At 36.7% G+C, this 16,231-nt stretch overlaps 1 protein-coding gene across 1 annotated transcript in view; it reads right to left on the minus strand.

The window, feature by feature from the left end:
* Window positions 1-5,583: 5,583 nt before the first annotated feature.
* Window positions 5,584-16,231, minus strand: part of LOC106464578 (LIM/homeobox protein Lhx1-like) — a gene marked incomplete at its 5' end in the record, with an annotated part of 71,690 nt that continues 61,042 nt past the window's right edge. Inside the window, 2 exons of the mRNA XM_013924730.2 lie at window positions 5,584-6,012; window positions 8,408-8,572. Coding sequence (XP_013780184.1) covers window positions 5,813-6,012; window positions 8,408-8,572 — 365 coding nt within the window. The remainder of the gene's footprint in view (window positions 6,013-8,407; window positions 8,573-16,231) is intronic.

Here is a 16,231-nt window from a genome sequence, read left to right on the forward strand (position 1 = left end):
TAAAAGGGCGTGTATGTATATCTGTGTGTGACTGCTATAACTCTAAGAGTAAAGAAACTAGAAACCTGAAATTTTGCACACATACTAAGTGGACCCTGAGGGTGTGCACCTGTGTATTATTACTTATCCACGGGCCTGGCATGGCCCGGTGGTTAGGGAGGAAGGACTCTTGCCACTTTATTCCTCGGGTTTCGTGGACAAGAACACAACGTTGTTCCAGGAAGATGGAGCACCGTGTCACACTGCTAGAAACACCCAAAAGTGGCAGGAAGAAATATGGTATCCAGAAGTTGCCCTGGCCGAGCCAATCTCCTGACATGAACCCCATCGAAAACCTCTGGGCCATACTCGACCGGCAAGTCAAGAAACAACCAAAAAACAACTTCGAAGAGCGATCTACTCCAAGTTTTGAAGCAAGAGTGGGCGAAAATCCCACAATCTAAAATTGACGAGATGATTCTCACGATGCCCCAAAGGATCAACGAACTCTACGAAGCGAAAGGAAGATCTACTAGATATTAATTAAATTATAAATATATCAATTCATGTGAATATGACTGAAAATTTTCATTTTTTCTGAAAAGGTGGTCTCTATTTACTTGTGACCACGCTGTGTATATCTGTTGTTTTTTTTTGTGGTATCGAAACCCAATTTTAGCGTTATAAGCCTTCAGACTTACCGTTGAGTCACTTAAAGGCAGTTGTATATTTGTGTTCAGTGTTTCATTTTTTTCGCAACACAATAAACATTTCTTAATTTTTCAAACAAGAACAAAAAATTGAGTTTTTTTAAACATATTATTATTTCTGTTTCGAATAACATATATATATTTCAACAAAGGCTAAAGGAGCATTGTCTTCTTACCAGACTGTAACAAGTTATCCAAAATCAACATTTAAATTTCCACTTTCAAGGATTAACACAATAGAACAAAAAAATTAATCACATTTTTTCTTCTTTACGTAATTAACACACTGTAGAATATCAAGATGTCGTCATTTGAAAATATTTATAGACATATATAGTAGACTGTTGGAGAGGGCGCTCGTCACGTGAAAAACAGGGATGACGATACGCAGATTCCACCTAGTAGAACTTTATGTAACTAAAGAACAATTCAACGTGGCTACAGACGCAACCTAGTGATGTAAATTTGCAAAATGGTTGTTTATTTTTCCCAGACAACCGGAGAATATATATGAACTACTGAAAACAAATCTCCATGAGATTAAAGTTAGCAAATCTGTAGTATTTAGTCGTAAAACAACAGAACATGAAAACTAGAATGTTTGTAGACTTTTATTACATCACAAACCTATTCTGTACAATATTTATAAGACAATTTCGTGGAAATCCATTCAAAGAAAAGTCCATCCATATACAAAGTTTCACCAGTTGAATACCAAACGCCATCTACAATAGTGATAATTTAAAGGATTTTTTTTTTAAAAAAAGGAATATTTACAGCGTTAAAAAAAAAATTTCATCTTCCAGTGAGAACCAAGAGATGACATAAAAACCAAACAAATGAAACGATTCCATAAAGTAAACAAAAGTATACATTTTAAAAATGTTAGTTGTCACAGATTTTCTTTACAAAATTACATTTTAAATCGTGATGAATTTGCCATAGGACTCGCGGGAGATTTTATTATTTCAAATTGATAAGTGTAAGATGCAGGAAATAAATTCGCTGATCTTTCAAAAAAAAAAAAATACTTGATTAAAAATAACAATTTTTTACGATATGATAATAATAATGTTAAAAGCAACTTATTAAAAACTGTTTTAAAATATTAATTAGATCGCCCTAGTGCATCCGACAGGCGAATATGTCTTAATTTAGTTAACCTTAATTTGTTTTTCAAAATTAATATTTTGTACATAGAAATTACTGACACGTAATTATACAGAATTTTTAACTTTCATTATGACCAAGGACATAGCAACTGGGGGACAGACCCCCCGAGTACTTTTGCTCCATCTGAGATATTTTAACTGTCATTGTGACCAGGGACATAGTCACTGGGGGACAGACCCATCCGACTACTTTGCTCCATCTGAGATATTTTAACTTTCATTATGACCAATAGCATGGCCACTGGGGAACAGCCCCCCCCCTCCACCGAGTGCTCTGCCAGATCTGAGATATTACGATTTAGTCTTTTAAGATTTTAATTTTTTTTAACATTGTGACTCCCACTGACATGAAAGTGTTGTTTTTTTCTGCCCCAAACTAATTTGTTGCCTCCCAAATAAAAATCTTAGAAACACCATGAGTATAACTCGAGCTACCTACATGAAAAGAAAAAAAAAACATAACATGTAATGTTCCCAAAAAAATGTTACAATTGTATAGCAAAATTTATCTGCCTTAATCCACGCGACCCCCCCTATAAAAAATACTTGCAGTGTTCCAGTCTATGTCTATATGTGTTATTTTATTACATCTGAAATGTAAACAACCACACAATGACGTACAGTGGTAATATTCTGGTGAATGTGACACAAGGATACGTGCCACGCATCTCGTAACTAAATTCTATAATAATCTTATATAAACACCAGGCAAATTGTAAGTCAAAATAATAATATATATATATATATCAATATTTTACATTAGAAATATAAACACTGGGTATTTTAAGTTAGTAATGTGCTACTCAAAACCACGAGGTGATAGATACAAAACCAAAACCATTGGTCGATCACTAGTGCCATCTCGGGAATGTCGCGGAAAGTAATATAATAACGGTTGGTTTCATAAAAATATGTCAGTTTTAACATAACCCATTCGTTTTGTTTATACGAATACCGTCATCATCTGAATATAGCAGTTTTCTTTTCTTAAAAAAAAATTTCCGTCTTGACGAAATTAGTTAATTTAAAGATTGATGTTCGAGGTACATTGTTATTAAGAATGGCTGGTCAAGTCGTTTGTTGTCCATGAACGGGACCCATCATCCAACTGTCCTTACGGAACTTATTGGGAACAGTGTCCGTGATTAGACAAAATTCTGGTATCAAGTTGTATAAAAAAACTCAAAAGTCAAAGCGCACACTTTGGTATAAATCTTTTTTAGCACTATTCTAATTGGAATGAAGATCCTCTATTGGTGGAACTAAGTTTTTATAATTTTACAGTCATCCCCTATTGGCGGAACTAAGTTTTTATAATTTTACAATTATCCTCTATTGGTGGAACTAAGTTTTATAATTTCACAGTCATCCTCTATTGGTGGAACTAAGTTTTTATAATTTTACAGTTATCCCCTATTGGCGGAACTAAGTTTTTATAATTTTACAGTTATCCCCTATTGGCGGAACTAAGTTTTTATAATTTTACAGTTATCCCCTATTGGCGGAACTAAGTTTTTATAATTTCACAGTCATCCTCTATTGGTGGAACTAAGTTTTTATAATTTTACAGTTATCCTCTATTGGCAGAACTAAGTTTTTATAATTTCACAGTTATCCTCTATTGGTGGAACTAAGTTTTTATAATTTTACAGCTATCTCCTATTGGTGGAACTAAGTTTTTATAATTTTACAGCTATCTCCTATTGGTGGAATTAAATTATATTTTCACAGTTATATTTCTCTTGTCAAGTATTAACGCATTCCTTTTTTCCAAACACCAGCTGTTCAACACATTAAATGATTCTCAAAACCGTGAGAGATGTGACTGAAGTAAACTTTACCCCCACCCCTCTCCCGGTGTGTTGGCCCTGAATTTGACGAAATATATCTGGCCACGTCACCTAGTTTTGCTTTTGAAAGGACTTGAAATATATTTCTCAAAATGTTTACATATCGCTAATTCTTTAGCACTGATTTCAGATAGCACGTTCACAGAGAGAGAGGTCTTTCTACGGTAAACTGTTCTCGCAGTTCTATATAATATTCCGCGAGGGGTCGCTTCACAGTATGTATATTAATCTCCTTAAAAAAAAAAAAATGTAAAGATAACCGTTTGTCCAAGAGAGGATGTGTCCATGAAGTGATGATTATTAACGATAATTTTTGAATATTTCTGTCCTGACGGGTAGAAATGTGACAATGATATTAGTGTAAAACACTTTTCACGAAGGTGTGAAGATGAGTTTTGAAAAATAGGTTTTTAGAAAGGACAAAAATAACTCAGAAACTCGGTTTACTTTCCCACTAACTTGTAGCTCTTCTTCTTAAAGTATTTTTATTTCACTTTTCAAACTTCTAAACATTATTACGTGCCTGTTAAAACAGACTGCACCTTCGTATTTTGAAAAAAAAAAAATGTTGCCCGGTAATTATTATTTATTTAACGCCTTAAAATATTTATTCACAGTGATCTCTATTATTTTTTTTTTCATCCAAGTTACCACGTTAGTAAACGTCAGTTTTCAGTTTGTTTGTTTTAGAACAAAGACACATTGGGCTATCTTCTCGGTCCACCGCGGGGATTTAGCGTTGTAAGTTCGTAAATTTACCGCTGACACTAGACCAGAGTAAGGTACCACAGAAAATGAGTCATTCCGTTTGGTGTAGACTTTTTTTTTTTCAGTGAGAGGGGGTGTTGTAGTTTGATTGCTTGTTTGTAGTTATGCACAAAGCTACACAATGGACTATCTGTGCTCTGACCACCACAGGTATCGAAACCCGGTTTCTAGCCTTGTAAGTCCGCAGACATATCGCTGTGCCACTGGGGGCTGTAGTTTGAGTTGTTAAACTAAGTACCCTAAGGTAGCGACAACGCTCTTTTGACATACGAGATATACCGGGTTCGATCCCGGGTCATGCAAAGAGCCAATGATATATAACATTGCTGAGGTCTAAAAATATTGGTTTTGGAACTTCTTCTACACCCTGTTTCTTCCTAGTGTCAGGTTATAAACATAGCAGAAAAATATACTTTTAGTTTTCCTGTGCGGAAGAACACTGTAGTTTTTACGTTTGGGTGTAAAAGCAGCATTAGGACTAAGTTTGAAAATTAAAAGGGAGGGTGTAAACAGATTTTGGAGTGAGCTGGGTGCCGGACCTATTCGTTAGGTCTGTAAATTGGGTTCAAATATCTCCAGGTTCTCTAGAATTAAAATTAGGATTTGTAAGCATAACACACGACAATTTATCTGTATGGCAGCTTCAGTCGTTAAAAAAGTGCCTGACTAGCAAGCACTACTGAGTTGACTGTTCAACTCAGTCAGTAAAACACTCGCCTGGGGGATTCGAATCCGAGCTGAGGGGGAGGGGGGAGAGAAAGAAATTACACGATTAACTTACTAGTGACTGTCAGTTAGACGGTTTTTAATAACTACCACGCCTTCTGGATTAACTTGTCAGAAACACCGTAAGCATAATATACAACACGCATACCTTACGATCTGTCTGTAAACCCATTCCAGTGAGGCCCTGAATTAACGTAACAGTTCAATTGTTTCACCCGTGCATGATATGTATTTCTAAACCTTGCTGTTAACTTACGTGCAATAAGCTTGAGCAGTCTCTATTACTATATATACATACAAAAGCTAAGAGAGAGATAGCTAGATATACTTACATGTCCCTAAATTACACGTATTTATTGTGTTTGAGTAGTCTACAAGTAAATCAGAATCTTTTATTTAAAAAAGATATTAACGCTTTTGTTACAAAAACATTCACTAGGTGTCACTGTGATCATGTTCTCTCTCTCCAGGACGTATTGTTTTTGTTTTTTCACAGCAGGCAACAGTTTTTTAGATTGAGTGTGGGTTAAGGCGGAAATCAGCGATTTTCTACTCCTCTAGAAGCGACTTCTGGTGTCAGTGAATTTAGTATTCAACGAGAATGACGTCACCAAACAGGTGTTTCACTTAAAGAATGATGGGATAGTCCTCCATGATACACACTGTCCAGAGATGACCTAGGTGGGCAGTAGCCATCAGGAATCATACCTGGAAGAAGACATGGCCTCATGTCTGGGCTTGACCGATGAAGCATGAGGTCACTGTGCGCGTGCAAACAAGGTCCATCAGTAACTATATTGTTATGACCTGTGAAAGAAAACCAGAATAAATGAACACCAAGAAATCAACGTAAAAGTTTTTAGAACTACTGAATTAGAGTTTGTGTCTATTCTACCAGAGGTATCTTTACTAATTATTATCTTAAGAATGTGTATTAGTAAACACAGCTGTTGTTAGTGATATCCTAAATATGGAGTTGGATGTACAGAGAGGGTGCTGAGTTGGATGTACAGATGTTTCTACTGTACAGAGAGGGTGCTGAGTTGGATGTACAGACGTTTCTACTGTACAGACAGGGTGCTGAGTTGGATGTACAGATGTTTCTACTGTACAGACAGGGTGCTGAGTTGGATGTACAGATGTTTCTACTGTACAGACAGGGTGCTGAGTTGGATGTACAGATGTTTCTACTGTACAGACAAGGTGCTGAGTTGGATGTACAGACGTTTCTACTGTACAGACAGGGTAATAAGTTGGATGTACAGACAGGGTGCTGAGTTGGATGTACAGATGTTTCTACTGTACAGACAGGGTGCTGAGTTGGATGTACAGATGTTTCTACTGTACAGAGAGGGTGCTGAGTTGGATGTACAGACGTTTCTACTGTACAGACAGGGTGCTGAGTTGGATGTACAGCTGTTTCTACTGTACAGACAGGGTGCTGAGTTGGATGTACAGCTGTTTCTACTGTACAGCTGTTTCTACTATAGAGACAGGGTGTTGAGTTGGATGTACAGATCACTTCTACAGTAGAGCTTGGCCTAGTGGTTGGGGGTGCCGGACTGTGGATTCGAAGGTCCATAAAGTTCACGTCTTCTTGCCGAAAAAAAAGAAAAAGAAATCGCACACCGCGCCTTAAGAGCATCTAAGAGTTGGCAGTGGGCGCTGTTGACTAGCTAGCTGCTCTTTCTCTAGTCTATCGTTTGAAAACTAAGCGCGGCTGGCGAAGATAACCCTCGCGTAGAACTTTACGCAAAAATTCGAAGCGAACAAACCAAACCCATAAAATACTTAGTGACAACACAAATAAAGTTTCAACCATCTTACGTTTGTGCAATGAAACATGTCGAACTACAAAGATGCATTATCAACCATAACCACTTTAACCCTAAAGGTTACTTTAAAAAAAAAACTCTTAAGGTTCAACAAATGTCCACTCCTTCATTTTTTTTTTTTCACGCGGGACAGCGACCTTCTTTTGAATACCAACCCATCTTTCTCTTCGAAAGTTTGGCGTAAATTATCTACACCACACATGATTTGTAGCCGTATCGCGATGATAAAGTGTCGGTCAATGAGTGACCGACTTCAAGCCGATACCGATAAATTTTCCACGGTCCGGATTCACCACCCATTACTCGTGCGTAACACCGCGGGGAGCGAGGGAGAAACACGGGTACTACATCCCAGTCATACCCATTAAATCTCAAGCGCACTGCTAATGGGAGGCATTAATTTTCTGTCCACGGGCATAACAATTATTTTCACACCTTTACAGAGGGTAGACTAATCGAAGAAAGGATCCCCCTTGTGGAGCCTTTAGATATTAACGACCTAGAAAATAGGATTAGTTACCGATTGAGCCAATAGTTTTATTTTATTTTGTTAAAACAGCAATCAACATTCGTCTCAGTTGCTATCTTTTACGTTCTAACAACGAATGTGTAAAGTTATATTTGGAAGAGTTTAGGGTCGCCAGACTATAGATCTACAGGTTCCATGTTCGCGTCCCGTTTGCGATCCTGTTCTTGGCAGGAATTTAGGTCTTATATATAAACCAGGTACTCTGAGATCAAGCAATCTCTCTCCCCCCCTCCCTGAGGATTATAGACAATAGTTAAAAACTGCTTGGAGAGAGAGAGAGAGAGAAGAAAAAAAAACGGGCCTGATGGAGTTTATGAAGTATGATAGGACCCAAGATCGTCCAGCGAGGTGGAGACAAACGTTGATTCACCCTTGGGGTACTATGGGGTCGTGGATACATTAGAAGGTTACGGGCAAATGTCACATGTGTGTCCAGCGGACTGCACTAACTTTTAAGTTTTTAGGGTTACGGTCAAGTGTCAGATGTGTGTCCAGTAGACTGCACTAACCTTTAAGTTTTTAGGGTTACGGTCAAGTGTTAGATGTGTGTCCAGCAGACTGCACTAACTTTAAAGGTTTTAGGGTTACGGTCAAGTGTTAGATGTGTGTCCAGCAGACTGCACTAACTTTGGTGCAGTCTGCTGGACACACATCTAACACTTGACCTTAACCCTAAAACCTTTAACCTTTAAGTTTTACTTCAAACGTTTCCAGGAGTAAACTTACTATTCATCATCATCATCACTCAATATTAAGAAGTAAAATTTAATCACTTCAAATCACGTTTATTTCAAAATCTTGAAACTTTAAGAAATAAGTCTATTTTCTGGCGTTTTACCTGAGCCTAAAGCTGACCCCATACGTTGCTCCACAGTTCCTACCGATGCAGGTGTTCGAACCATGGTTCCTGGTGGAAAAGGGATGCCTTCGGGTGTCTGGTGGACAGTGTAGTAGTCGTAAGGGCCATGAGGTCCATAGGGGAAATCGCATGGGCTTCCGGAGTCTATAATATAGGATTAATTCACACTATTCTTCAAAAACATACACCCATAATAGTAACTAACTCCATCTGGTGTCCTCCTGTTACAGGAATATCATTCAATTGTATTATTTTAACAACATATAGTTAGTAGCAAACTATTCATCTGGTCTCCAGTTACACTTATTACACTGTATTACTTTAAACAACGTATTAATACAGTGTTAACGAATTGTCCATCTGGTCTCCAGTTACACTTACTACACTGTATTACTTTAAACAACGTATTAATACAGTGTTAACGAACTGTCCATCTGGTCTCCAGTTACACTTATTACACTGTATTACTTTAAACAACGTATTAATACATATTAATATGGTGTTAAAAGTAATACAGTGTAGTAAGTGTAACTGGAGACCAGATGGACAGTTTGTTAACACTGTATTAATACGTTGTTTAAAGTAATACAGTGTAGTAAGTGTAAGTGGAGACCAGATGGTCAGTTCGTTAACACTGTATTAATACGTTGTTTAAAGTAATACAGTGTAGTAAGTGTAACTGGAAACCAGATAGACAGTTCGTTAACACTAATATTCCTGTAACCGGAGACCAGATGGACAGTTTGTTAACACTAATACACTGTTAACAAAATACATATAAAGTAGTAACAAAATGATAATATTGTCTCCTAGAGTAGTAGTAGTATTATGTTATATTATTCGTATATATAAATACCTATATATTTACAGTATTAAAAACGCGTATAGTTCTAACCAAGCTTGAATCTATAACCTAAAGCAGTTTACGTTTTGTTTTTTACTTACGTTCCTGCTTCTTTTCGAAACAACTCTCTTTAAATTCGAATTTAAAAGCTTGAACAAAGGAAAAGACACCCGTTATACCTGTAGTTTATGATTTCAATCTTTCGAAACATTAAATCACCCGTTGTGACTCAAATACGCTGGCCAGAGACTGTGGTTTATGCTGCTAGATTATAGGTATTACTATGAAGAGCAAAAAAAAAATATACGAAATGAAACCGAGCAAACTCTATTGGCAACCGGTAAAGAATTCCGTGTCTGTGACGTTAACTTCTCGAAAATGACAAGGGCATGTTAAATACGTTTTTTAGCAGAGCTGAAAGAATGTGTCAATTTCCGTCGCGTGATCTTTACACACATATACAGGTTAATTTTCGTATATATATGAAATAATACAAAAAAAAAGTCTTAGTTTGTTATAGAGCAAAGCCAAATTGGGCTATCTGTTGTGTCTATCGCGGGAAATTGATTTTAGGGTTGTAAGTACGTAAACTTACCGTTGTCCCACCGGGAAATAGAAAAACGTCACCTTCTGTTACGTATGACATATGGCGTTTCAATACAAATTTGGCGTGGAATGGTCAAGTGGTTAGGGAGCTCGACTCGCAATCTGCGGTTCGAATCCCCGTCCCACCAAACATGCTTGCTCTTTCGGCCGCGAGGGCGTTATTATGTGACGGTCAATCCCACTATTCGTTGGTAAATAAGTAGCTCAAAAGTTGGCGGTGGGTGGTGATGACTTCCCTCTAGTCTTACACTGATAAATTAGGGACAGCTAGCGCAGATAGCCCTCGTGTATCGTTGCGCGAAATTCAAAAACAAAGCAATACAAATTTAAACATAAAATCAAGTTCGGTGTGTCTGTGTATATAAAGTAATCACTACTTATATATTCTTAAATACAGAGATTCATTCATCGCTAGTGGACCCGTCGTGGCCCAGTTGTTAGCATGACCGGACCGTTGAATCCGAACGTTCATTGTTTACCGCCAACTCTTTGGTTACTCTTGTCTGACCGTATAGTGGAATTTGATGTACACTGTTATGGCGAGCCCCCGGCCTCAAAGTACAGAATTGCCGTAGACTAGTTGCCTTTCTTCTAGTCCATCAGTGCAAATTCCGGGACAGATCCCAGAATAGTTTTGATCGAAAATTTTAAACAAACCGTCCGTTGTTTTGTAATTTCTAACCCTTTTTTATTGAATAAAAATTCTCGTTCATATGCATAACATGTGCGTATTTGAAACACATGATATTTGATCTTTTAGTTTAAGGGCAAAGCTGTGCCCATCGGAGGAATCTAATCCAGACTTTTACCATTATAGGATACATTCGATACCAGTTTGGCCACATTTTCCTCTGATGTTTGCTAGGCAACATTCCAAATTCCACATTGATATTTCAACCTTTCTTCATTATTCTACTAACGTACCACTTTATGCTTGTAATCTGATAATACAAGCTTCGGACTTCGTTGTAACTTGACGGTGGGCAACAATATGATGCATTCCCCCCCCCCCATGAAAGAACATCTAACCTATCATCAAATCTAATGAATTAAATAATTATCTCCAGAAACTTTTGTTTGTTTTGTTTTGAAGTTAAGCACAAAGCTACACAATAGGCTGTCTGTGCTCTGCCCACCACGGGTATCGAAAACCGGATTCTTGCGTTGTAAGTACATACCGCTGTGCCACTGGGGGGGAGGGGCATCTCCAGAAAGAGTGGCATAGAGTGGTGACTTAAATCATAACCAATAACTGGTATATTCCTAAGCAGTTGGTTTATGTGCGCGTACAGGTTCTGACAGATATATATATATATATACATCCGGGGCTTTCTAAAAGCTTGAAATAATGTTTCAATTTTTCCATAAATTTTACCCCCCCCTTTTTTTAAGTATGTTATCAGCTTAGATGTACAGCCAAATCTCTAAGGTGACCGTTTTATTTAAGCAAGCCTCTAAAACGTTTGTCTCGTCTCCATGACAACGCAACAAACTTTTTAAAATATCCATCCTGTCTCCATGACAACGAATCGAATCTCACGAATAGACTAAACAGGAAATCATTCGTACCAAAGAAAGATATTACAAGGATTTAAAATAATCCATTAGGTTTTAACTTAATCAAAGCTCTTAATATCATTCGCATTCAGTGACTCACTAAATATAGAAGCCCTGTTGTTACGTCTTCGTAATACAATTTGCCGATTTTTTTTTTTTTTGCCAAACCAGAATCTTTAATTTTATCCAACCGGTCACAGTTGAGAGAAAACATTTCTAGCTGATAGTGGTAACTTTTTTTCTTATTATTTTACATGAAACATCTGAACAAACAGTGTCGTTTTTTTGTGTGCTAAAAGTTCCCGTGTTTTATTAGCACTTGATAGTGCTAACTATGTCTTTTGTGCTAAAAATGTCCTGTATTTTATTACCATTTAAAGGTGCTAAATATGGCTTCTATGTTAAAATTCCCTGTGTGTTTTAATACTGTTCGAGTATTTCAATACCAACTATCCAAAGAATAAAATTGGCTCGAGACACGAGAGCACGCACAACCCGAAAACGTTCAGTGCAAGGATTGAAGGTCATAAGAGAAATAACTCTACGAGCCTCCCCTTACTTAATGAAGTTTGGCCGACGAAGAGAATTTTGGTATGAAGCCGGGTTGCCTTGATCACGTTGCTAGGACAGGCGCGCGAGATAGGTTGTGGCGTTGGAAACTCATTATTTAAAGTCTTCTACTGTTAACCCCCTTCCCACCATTCTACCCCCTCCACCTTCGGTAGATAATTATTTCCATAGTGGTTTCAGCCCATTGAGTTACCCAGTAAACCAGAACCTATCGTTCCATGTTTTTTTTTGTTTAGTTGAAGAAAAATGAGTACTTGAATGACCAGCTCGCTACGCAGCGGCCGGCTTTCTCATCACGGTACACGGGTTTATCAACTCGCCGACTCAACCACGCTCAGCCGCGGCAGGAACGTTGAACAAGTCGGGGGCACCGCCGAGTCTCATCCATCTTCGTCATGCGTCGACCAACCCAGAGATGAAGCCGCTCCCGGCCGTCCCACGCCCCTTCCCCCGCTAACCAGCAGTGTCACTCCCCGTAAATTGGCTGCCATCAGGAACATCAATATACGGTGTAAAAATTACACCTGCTTGAATAAGGCCATGTTGGGAATCTTATCAGACCTGTGGTTCGTTGTACTTATTGATGTAAGGACAAAACTAAGCTACTGTGCTAATCAAAATATCACATTAAGGCGGTCTCGTGACAACGAACCAGACCTCTATAATGGCACTGACTTCTAGTAAACAACTTAAGACACTCTCCATGACAACGAACTAAACCTCCAAAAAAAAAGCACTAACTTATAGTGAATATGAATAACCTTAAACATTCTCCATTTGTAGTGAACTTAAGACGATCTCCATGACAACGGGTCCAACCTCTAAAATGGCACTTAAAGTGAACAACTTAAAACAGTCTCCATGACAACGAAGCAATTCTCTAAAATGGCACTAACTTATAGTCAACAGCTTAAAACAATCACTATGACAACGGGTCTAACCTCTAACTTATAGTGAATTTAAGAGTCTCCATGACAACGAATCAAATCTCTAAAATGGCACTAATGTATAATGAACAACTTAAAACAGTCTCCATGACAACGAATCAAATCTCTAAAATTGCACTAACTTATAGTGAACAACTTCTAACAGTCTCCATGACAACGAATCAAATCTCTAAAATGGCACTAACTTATAGTGAACAACTTCTAACAGTCACTATGACAACAAATCAAATCTAAAATGGCACTAACTTATAGCGAACAACTTCTAACAGTCACTACGGCAACGAGTCTAACCTCTAGAATGGCACTACCTTATATAGAACAACTTAAGACAGAACCAATAAATATATTATCGTGGTATTTATAATAATTAACACGATCTCCATGGCAAAGAATCAAAGTATCTTGAATCCCTATATAAACGAAGAAGCACAAATCAACAACACCTATTGTATCCAACATATTAAATAGTCATTATCCAATCGAGAAAAATGGCGCCATGGTTCACAAGTCGTTGCGGCTGCAGTACAGAACGAATCTAAATATTTGATCCGTGTTACTAACTGAATGGCCCCCTCTTGTTCTTTTTATGTGTGGGTCAGTTATTGAAATCATCGAACAAAAGGACAAATTAATAACCTATACAAAAATACTTCACAGAAAACTAAACTATTAACACTACATAATCTATTTGTTAAATACAATCAAAATAATGTGAAAAAAGATAAATACTTATACTAAACAATTCAAATAGACTAGCATACAAATTTTTAATAGCCTCTAAACAGCATTAAGTACATATAATATTATGTAGAAAATAGTACTTTTCATTGTTCGAAAGGATTAATTTCTATAGCTCTATATAAAAAAATAACATCACATTTACTGATGTGTCTGGAGAGAAACCTTAACTTTCTACATCTGGCTGTAGAAAGCCATCGAGACAAAATGACACGAGAATACACCATGTCTTTGTTATTTTTTTTAGGGTTAACTATGTGTATGTGGTGAACGTGATGTGTTTGCTATAGAGGAATACGTGAAATAATTAATACATTGTTTTAGAACAATAGTAAATTAAACAATGCTTTACGGCCGAAAATATTGTTAACAGCGAGGCTACCCGCCTGATGTAACATTGCATCCTAATCAATACAATTAATGTAACTTGATCATTATATTTAATTAGCTATGCTCATTACTTGATATATATATATGTTTAGTTTTATGTAGGTGGCTTCCTTTGATCAGAAGTAATATTAATTACGGCAATTTATTTATTAAGAACCTAAATGTTAATAAAGATTGTTACATAACTTGTGTGCGCGTGCGGAGCTGTATAATGGTCTATCTACAATGTGTCATACGCAGGGATCGAGCCCCGAATTCTAGCGTTAAAAGGCCTCAAACTAACCTCTGAGCTACCGAGGACTGAAAGTAAAACACACACACACACACAAAAACTGTGCACTTCAAAATTACATACATCTGATCGATGCACACAGGGCGTATGTTTCTTCGCCGCCAATTCCTTTTCACGCTAGTGGTTGGTCCACTTATGGTATTTTTTATTTAAAATGTGAAAATTCATCTGTATCAAACAACTAACGCGAAATTCTAAATATGTGTAGAACTGCCACTACATTCTCAAATTACAAAAGAAACGGTTAAAATCACCGTAAAGGAAGAAGAAGAATTATGCGGTCAACGTTTCGCTCAAATATTCTTCTTCAGGACCGCATCAAATGTTTGGCCGAGAAGCTCGGTAAAGGAAAAAAAAAAAGAATAATCACCATGAGATCAACGTTTCTGCCTATAAATTTGACTCGGAACTGAATCGAACGTTTGACCGAAACGCTCGATGTAACGGAAGAATAAAAATTATGAGGTCAATTCGACGTAACTAGAGACAGAATCGAATGTTTGACCGAAACGCTCGATGTAACGGAAGAATAAAAATTATGAGGTCAATTCGACCTAACTAGGGACTGAATCGAATGTTTGACCGAAACGCTCGATGTAACGGAAGAATAATAATTATGAGGTCAATTCGACCTAACTAGGGACTGAATCGAACGTTTGACCGAAACGCTCGATGTAACGGAAGAATAACAATTATGAGGTCAATTAATTCGACCTAACTAGGGACTGAATCGAACGTTGGCTGCTGAAGGAGTAATACCGTAATCATATTTTTTCTTACAGCAATTTAGCTATTATTTGTATCTTCTGAATAATAATAATAAAACGAACAGTTTCTGTTTGATCAGATTTCAACCAGACTGTCGATCACCAATCTTCGGTCAACAAGCTTAATAAATCATTTTAATGTGTTATGTATATACGAAAAAACACAACAAGTTACAACCGTCAAGGGAACTTGTTAAGTATATTATCGTGGTATATACGTTTCATCTATTTATATATGTAGGCAGATATGACACGTCACATTCTTTTTATATATCTATTACAACTTGTTAGGGTTAACAGCGTAGTTTTATTGGATCTAACAGAATCTAACATTATGGTTTATTAACTGTTTTTATTTGATGTCTTTTATAGGGGATTAAAAAGTTAACAATGTAGTGTTATTGGATCAAAATATAGAATCTAACATTATGGTTTATTAACTGTTTTTATTTGATGTCTTTTATAGGGGATTAAAAAGTTAACAATGTAGTGTTATTGGATCAAAATATAGAATCTAACATTATGGTTTATTAACTGTTTTTATTTGATGTCTTTTATAGGGGATTAAAAAGTTAACAATGTAGTGTTATTGGATCAAAATATAGAATCTAACATTATGGTTTATTAACTGTTTTTATCTGATGCTTTTTACAGGGCATTAAAAGGTTAACAATGTAGTTTTAATGGATCAAAATATAGAATCTAACATTATGGTTTATTAACTGTTTTTATCTGATGCTTTTTACAGGGGATTAAAAGGTTAACAATGTAGTTTTAATGGATCAAAATATAGAATCTAACATCACTGTTTTTACCTGGTGTCTTTTAAAGGGGGACTAAAGGGTTAACAATGTAGTTTCATTGGATCAAAATACAGAAGCTCACATCGTCGTTGATAAAACTAGTTTTATCTTATATATATATATAGTATAATCTTTTGTAGATTAATAGGTTAACAACGTGGTTTCATCAGATCAAAATACAGAAGCTCACATCGTCGTTGATAAAATAATTTTATCTGATCTATATATAGTATAATCTTTTGGAGATTAATAGGTTAACAACGTGGTTTCATCAGATCAAAATACAGAA

Source organism: Limulus polyphemus, unplaced genomic scaffold (genome assembly GCF_000517525.1).
Source record: "Limulus polyphemus unplaced genomic scaffold, Limulus_polyphemus-2.1.2 Scaffold1693, whole genome shotgun sequence".
Lineage (NCBI taxonomy): Eukaryota > Metazoa > Arthropoda > Merostomata > Xiphosura > Limulidae > Limulus > Limulus polyphemus.